At 46.8% G+C, this 7,432-nt stretch overlaps 1 protein-coding gene across 3 annotated transcripts; it reads left to right on the top strand.

Moving 5' to 3' along the window:
* Positions 1-590: 590 nt before the first annotated feature.
* On the top strand, positions 591-5,720 carry LOC123813399 (natural cytotoxicity triggering receptor 1-like). 3 transcript variants are annotated; one of them, XM_045830391.1, is made up of 7 exons: positions 591-1,234; positions 1,310-1,345; positions 1,596-1,880; positions 3,375-3,653; positions 3,895-3,942; positions 5,119-5,169; positions 5,263-5,720. In XM_045830391.1, the coding sequence occupies exons 1-7, from the start codon at positions 1,207-1,209 to the stop codon at positions 5,490-5,492; spliced, it is 957 nt and encodes a 318-aa protein (XP_045686347.1). In that variant the 5' UTR covers positions 591-1,206; the 3' UTR covers positions 5,493-5,720. The 3 variants fall into 3 exon arrangements, with proteins under 3 accessions (XP_045686347.1, XP_045686348.1, XP_045686346.1); XM_045830392.1 differs by having other exon boundaries at positions 591-1,345; positions 3,459-3,653; XM_045830390.1 differs by having other exon boundaries at positions 591-1,345.
* Positions 5,721-7,432: the final 1,712 nt, after the last annotated feature.

Genomic DNA, 7,432 nt, shown 5'->3' with positions numbered 1-7,432 from the left:
CCTGACCAATATGACTTAGTGAATGGATCTGGAGATTAATTTGCTCAGTGAAATGAATGAGTGAGAGAAAGGCAAATACCATATGATCTCACTTGTATATGGAATCTAATGAACCAAATAAACTAATGAACAAAACAGTCACAGAGGCATGGACACATGGGACATACAGACAGCCATCAGAGGAGAGGGGTGTCAGGAGACTGGTTGAAAAGAAGGTGAAGGGATTAAGCAAAAAAATTATATATATATATAATAACACACACACACACACACACACACACACACACACACACACACATAGACACAGCCAACAGTGTGGTGATAAGTCAGAGGGAAAGAGGATGAAGGCAGAGGTGGAAGTGCGTAGGTGGAGGTGGGGGGCAGGTAAATGGGAACAGAAAGAGACTTTGCTTGGGGTGATGGGTGTGTGATGCAGTGTGCAGACAATGTTTTATTCAGTTGTGCCCTTGAAACCTGTACCCCAATAAATTCAACAAAAAAACACTGCTAATAAGAAACACACTCAAGTCAAAAAAATAATTTTAATATGAATGTAACTTTATTATATTTTAATATTTAATTTCTCCTGTATAACAGACTGAAATGATGTATTTATGTAAGAAACAGAACATTTTTTTGCTTAAAGGATTGCATTTTATTGAAACACGTGTAACAAATCTTTTTTATCTTATCATTATCCTCTCACTTTTTAAATTTTATTTACTTTTATTTTTTATTTATTTTTTTACTGTCGTAACAAATCTTTTTAGAAGATGGAGTTGTCATTCTATTCTGATGAAACCAATTGACCAATCCAAGCACATACATGCTGTACACAGAGAGCCAAAGTTAAACACACTTTTTCTTTTTTCATGATTCTAAGGTTTTTGCTGGAACACTGCCCCATGCCTTCCCTGGGCATAATGTCCACAGTTCAAATTTTAGACATTGAGGTTCAGGCGGGGCAGACAAGTGTCCGAGACCCTGGTTCGGCCTCAGAGAGGGTCAGCTGGGTCCTGAGCACCCTGCCCCTCCTCACGCCGCCTGGGCAGAGCTGGAGGAAGAACTGCAAATGTTCCTGTAACACGGTCACAGCAGAAGTCCCACGGCGGCTGGTGCCGGGCTCCACACACCACATCCTGTGTTGCTCGGGCTCCCAAACTCAGTCTCCACCCTGCTGCCCCACATTCGCTGGCAGCCTCTGCTATGCTTTCCACGGTCGCTGCCCTGCTCGGTGAGTTCCCACCTGGAAGGGAGCCGGGATCCAGGGTGCCTGGTTCGGCAACGTCTCATTATTCCTGTCTTCCAGGGCTATGTCTGTGCCAGCGGATCAGCGCCCAGAAACGTGAGTCCTTCCTCCAAAAGCCCCGAGTCCCTCTTCCGGGCTCAGATTGAGCGTGCTGTCCCCATTTCAAAATGTAGGCGCTGACCCAGAAATGAGTCTCTGGCAGGGCAGACAAACGCATCAGCCTGAGAACAAGTGGCTGAGGAGGCAGGGGCTCTGGCTGGCTAGGAGGGCTTGAGGCTACAGGCTGGGTAGAAATGAGGGTGGGGAGGGGCTCTATCTGGAACCCCAGCCTCCCATTCTCTTCCAGAGACCCTCTCGAAACCCATCATCTGGGCCAAGCCTGGTTCCGTAATTCCCAAAGGAATGGCAGTGATCATCTGGTGCGAAGGAACTTTCGGGGCCGTTGAGTACCAACTGCATTTTGACGGACTTCTTTCCTCCTTCGAAAGACCAACCCCCCCTGGAATTACGAACAAGGTCAAGTTCGCCATCCGGCTCATGACCCAACGCAGTGCAGGGCAATACAGGTGCTTCTACAGAGAGGGGGAGCTCTGGTCAGAGCCCAGTGACCCTCTGGATCTGGTGGTAACAGGTAACTACCCTATTCTCTAGCTTTCTGTCTCTTCCAAACCTCACTCAGACATTGATTGTCTTGGGGAACAGGGGTTTGATCACTTTTTATAGGGGTTATCTATTAAGAGTTATCTCTATGTCCTAGGACAGGATTTGTCTTAGGCCATGTTCTTCAGCTAAGAGACTCTGAGGTGAATGTTTGTGTGCAGGGAGGATGACTGGGGAGTGTCCTCAGAAAAAGCCCCTGTCATGGATGAGGGACACAGACTGGGCAGAGGAGGCTGGACTGTGGTACTTAGTCTGAACCCAGCCAAGCACATGGGAAACTCTAGACCAGAGATGGCCCTTCAAAGTGGTCTCAAAATGCTGCTAAGAGACCCCCAGTATCAACCAGTGACTGGATGAGAACCATTCCTAAGGAAGTTCCAGACAGATACCCTTGCTCTTGTAGCATTTATAGTCTTTATTTTTTTTAATCCTCAGCTGAGGAAGTGTTCATCAATTTTAGAGAGAGAGGAAGGAAGAGAGAGAAAAAATGGAGACAACCATAACTGAACAACAATTAAAAAAAAAATTTAAAGGAAAGAAATCCTGATACGCACTACGTGGGTGAACCTCCCATTGAAATAAGCCAGTTGCAAAAGGAAAATAACTGAATGATTCCTCTTGTTGGAGGTACCTAGAGTCATCATACTCATAGAGACAGAAGGTAGAATGGTGGGTGCTGGGGTGGGGGAGGGACAAGGAAGTTATGGTTTAACAGGGACAGAGTTTCAGTTTTGCAAGATGAAAACAGTTCTGTAGATAGATGCTGGTGATGGTGGCACTTAACACCACTGAACCATACACTGAGAAGTGCTTAAGATGGTAAATTTTATGGTACTTGTATTTTACAATTGAAAATAATGATGATTTTTTACAACACAGATGGCTGCCCCACCCCTGAGTCTCTGATGCAGTGGGTATGGGGCAGAGCCTGAAAGTTTGCATTTCTTTTTCTTTGTGCCCTCAGCTGAGGATATGCTTGTTGATTGGAGAGAGAAAGGTAGGGAGGGGAGAATGAGAGAGAGAGAAATCAATCAGTTGCCTCTCTCAGATGACCAAACCCACAGCCTAGGCATGTGCCCTGACCAAAAATCAAACCTGCCAACTCTCTGTGTATGGGATGACACTCTAACCACCTGAGCCATGTGGCCAGGCCTGAGGATTTGCATTTCTAACAAACTGGCAGATGATGCTGAGTTGCTGGTCCCAAGAACCAAACTCTGGGAACCACTGCTATAGGGCAATTCCCAGAAAGAGAGAGACTTGCCTGCACATCCCTGAGAGCTACGGGAGTATCTCAATCCTGAAGGGAGAAGTCTTAGTGGGTACATCTATCACCAAGACAAATTTAGGACACAGAAGAGACCTAGGTTCTGGGGAGTGACTCCTGGTCTTAAAGACAATGGGTGGTGGGAGGTGTAGCAGGCAGGTAAAGATGTCCTTCACCTTCAACGACCTTCTCTCACAGGAATGTATGACACACCCACCCTCTCAGTTCATCCTGGGTCTAAGGTGATCCCAGGAGAAAATGTGACCTTCCATTGCCATCTAGAGACTGGAACAAGCACGTTCTTTCTGCTCAAGGAGGGAAGACTCAGCAGCCCACAGCGCAGAAATGGGAAATTTCAAGCAGAGTTCCCCATGGGGCCTGTGACCACTGCCCATTCAGGGACATACAGGTGTTTTGGTTCTTACAATGACTTCATGTGGTCTTTCCCCAGCGAGACTGTGGTGCTCCTGGTCACAGGTGAGGAACCCCCAATTTCCCCCCATGTCTTCTCGGGAACCCCAAGCAATGAGGGACGAGTAGGGAGATGTAGACAGGGTACCTGCCACCAAGGCCCCTTTCACGTCCATTTCCTAGAGGCCCAGGTGGTTTTTTGTAGAGAAGAACACGAGAGAGATAAGGATGAGAAGGCATAGAGAGGAGGTGGGAAGACCCCAAGAAACCCCCAAACACTTACTTGTGTCCTTGTCCCCATTGTCAGGAGACGTTGGGGACACCAACCTTGCACCCACAGGACAGCCCTCTTCTGGTGAGTAACAGGGAGAATATCAAAGCCCCCCACTACCATGACCTGTGGGTCCACCGGTCAACCACACAGACACCCTTGCCCTTGGAGCACTTGTATTGTTTTGCATGGGTCAAAGTCAGGGGATGTAAATCAATCAGGTAGCTCGTGAGGAAGATGTGGTAGTGTGGGGGGAAAGTCCACTTGGCTTTGAGGTGATGGGGAGAGCAGGTGGCAATATTCAGCAGAGATATCCAAGTAAATACTGTGGTTGTTGGGAGAAAAAAGCTTCCTTAAAAAAAGATTTTATTTATTTATTTTTAGACAGAGGGGAAGGGAGGGAGAAAGAGAGGGAGAGGAACATCAATGTGTGATTGCCTCTCACACATCCCCACTAGGGACCTGGCCTGCAACCCAGGCATGGGCCCTGAATGGGAATTGAACCAGCAACCCTTGGGTTTGCAGGCCGGCACTCAATCCACTGGGCTACACCAGCCAGGGTGAAAGAAGCTTTTAGAGAGAGGGAATGGCCATGCATATGCCCTATACCAAGTAGGTGGCCAATGGGATTTTAAAAAACAAACGAATGAGGAGGGCAGTGGGACTGGAAATGCTGCAGATGGGCATGGGGAGGGGCTAGGATAGCTTATTTGGGACCTTGAAAAATTGTCAAGACTGAATTTTACTGTGTGTGAGGAAGAGGTGGGAGAAGGGGGGAAGGGTTTTCAGGAACATGTATGAAGGACACATGGACCAAACCAAAGGGGGTAGGATCAAGGGGGGGAAGTGGGGATGGCTAGAGTGGGTGGGAGTGGTGGGGGGAAAATGCAGACAACTGTACTTGAACAACAATAAAAAGAGTTTTAAAAATAAATGGAAAGATTTTTTAAAAAGGAACAAGAAAAAAAAGAAGTGCGATTGACTGACTTAGTGAGGAAGCTGAGGCTCAGAGAGAAAAGAGGCCTGGCGTGAAGACATACACATATTAATCCCAGCACTGAATTCTTTCTCATGTTCGTCTGCCTTTCAACTCTCCCATTCTACTGGTCCAACCAAGCCACTGGGCCCCGAGGATGGGGTGGGGACCTTGAAAAGTAATACAGAATGTCATGGGGCATATCCCAGGGACAGAGAGGCTGGAGTGCAAGAGGCTAACACCATCCCTTGTCCTCACTCATCCACTTTCTTTTCCATCTGCAGATGCTTGGGAGCCCTCCTTGTTCACCACAGAGGTGGTGGGATTCCAGGAAGGTAAGCAGGCCACCAGGCATGTGGCCAGGACAAAAACGGGGTGAGATGACACCCTTAGGCTCCTGTCGGTGATCACCGTTCTTCTGGTCCCAGGTCGTGTCATCTGGGATCACCGAGCTGACACTCTTCTACGGGTGGGTCTCATTTTCCTGGTCCTGGTGGCCCTTGTGTGTCTCCTGGCTGAAGACTGGCTCCGAGGGAAGACAACAGAAGAGATAGCCAATGGGGCTTCAAAACAGGAATGCAGGGTAAGGTTCAGGACCCAGAGAGCCCTGGACAAAGGACGGAGAGATGCAGTGGCCATCGGTAAAGCTGAACTCTGACCTTGACTTTGGGCCACGTGATCTCCAGGTTTGAGGGAAACTAAGGGGCGTGTGCATGGAGTTTGATGCACCATCCTGGAGGGAGCAAGAAGGGAGGATGAAGATGCTAAGTTCTGCTGCAGGAGATCCCACTGTCTCTTAGAACTCTAGGTTATAAGTATTTTTATTGTTGTTGAATTTATTAGGTTGACATTGATTAATTAAATTATATAGGTTTGGGGTATACAATTCTATAATACATCACCTGTATATTGTATTGTGTGTTCACCACCTCAAGCCAAGTTTCCTTCCATCACCATCTATTCCCCCAATTCCCTGTCCTACCTCCCAACTCCACCCTTTCCCTCTGGGAATCACCATACTATTGTCTACGTATATGAGGGTTTTTTGTGTTTGGTTGTTGTTTTGTTTTTGTTTTTTTTGCTTAATCCCTTCACCTTTTCCACCCAGTCCCAATCCACCCCCTCTGACAGCTGTCAGTCTGTTCTCTGTATCTATGACTCTGTGGAATACTACTCAGCTGTAAAAACAAAAAAAAAGGAAGGAAGTCTTACCCTTCAGGACAGCATGGATAGACCTGGAGAGTATTATGCACCATGAGATAAGCCAATCAGAAAAAGAAAAATACCATATGATTTCACTTTTATGTGGCATCTCACATGTGGCTTTAATAAGTGCTCTTTTCTATCACTTCCTCCTAGGTCCCTCGAGGGGGGAGGGGGAAGGCGGAAGTGAGAAGGGCAGAGCTGGTCGATTGTTTGTTATAAAGGTTCCTTGGAGACATTCACATGACATTTCTATTTACTTCTCAATGGTCAGAACTTAACAGCTTGAGAGGTAAGCTGTAAAGGGAGGTTGAGCAAAGTAGCCTTTGTTCCAGGTGGCTCTGTGGCTGGCTCAATACCAATAAAGTGAGGAGGAATGTAATACAGTTGCCCTAGACCACCGCGGTCTCTGTTACAAGCACCTGCTATGCGTCAGGCACTGGCGAAAGTATTGCACACTAAGGCAAACATGATCCCTGACATGACAAGACATTGCCGGGAGTACAGACCTTAAAGAAGCAAGTCATTAAAAAGGGGGTGAGTCTTGTGTTAGAGGAAATACAGAATGCCCTTGGAGGCCATTCCTGTGCAACATTCCATTCAATAAACCTGGAGAAAGGGGTAAGGGGGATGTCTGTTGATGCAAAAGGTGTCTCTTCATGGTCCCAATTCATGCAAAGGCTGAGATGCAAGACAGAGGGCAAAAAACATTCAGTGTGGCTAGAGGTTTGTTTTTCTCTTTCAAGTACAGTTGTCTCCATTTTCCTCCCACCCCTCCCCCCTGCCACCCCAGCCATCCCCACTTCCCACCTTTGAGTCTACCCTCCTTTGGTTTTGTCCATGAGTTTGGATTGTGAGAGAAAGAGTGGGTGATGCTGACCAAGTACAGAAGACAGATCAAGCGTGGTCAAGGGCCCCACATAATAAATGCACATTTTATCCTGGAGGCAGTGAGAACTCATTAAGCTATCTTATCAAGGATGTGATGTGATGAATAGTGCATGGTGTGAAGAGCCTTCTGGTGGGAATGAGAAGAAGAATATGTGTGTGGGAGAGAAAAAAAAACATGGAGAAAAGAGAGAAGAGTTGAAGATGGATCATCTATTTCCAGGGTTGACAACCAGGGACATAAGGATGCCACCAGTAACCCAGAGGGAGGTCCAGCTAGGGGTGATGAGCATATAGTCTTGAGAGTTGGTAAACATACATTCTCCAGCTCTGTTCTCATACTTCAAGATTTCCTTGATTATTTGGGGAGCTTTAGGTTTCAATGTTAACTTTAGAATTAGCCAGCTTTTACAAAATACCCACTTATGTTGTGTGTGAGATTGTATTAAAGCTACAGGTGAATTTAGGGAAAAACCACCACCTTGTCCAATCTTTCAGTCCATAAAA

The sequence above is a fragment of the Phyllostomus hastatus genome, unplaced genomic scaffold (assembly GCF_019186645.2).
Source record: "Phyllostomus hastatus isolate PE091 unplaced genomic scaffold, TTU_PhHast_1.1 phas_contig_151, whole genome shotgun sequence".
Taxonomy (NCBI): Eukaryota; Metazoa; Chordata; class Mammalia; order Chiroptera; family Phyllostomidae; genus Phyllostomus; species Phyllostomus hastatus.
This window is presented reverse-complemented; position numbering and strand designations above follow the sequence as displayed.

What these genes read in the sequence shown, in the direction of transcription:
- LOC123813399 (XM_045830390.1), top strand. Translation starts at nt 1,207, where the DNA reads ATGCTTTCCACGGTCGCTGCCCTGCTCGGTGAGTTCCCACCTGGAAGG. An exon ending in TCTGGATCTGGTGGTAACAG is followed by an intron (nt 1,881 to 3,374) that starts GTAACTACCCTA and finishes CTTCTCTCACAG; the next exon opens with GAATGTATGACACACCCACC. An exon ending in CACAGGACAGCCCTCTTCTG is followed by an intron (nt 3,943 to 5,118) that starts GTGAGTAACAGG and finishes TTCCATCTGCAG; the next exon opens with ATGCTTGGGAGCCCTCCTTG.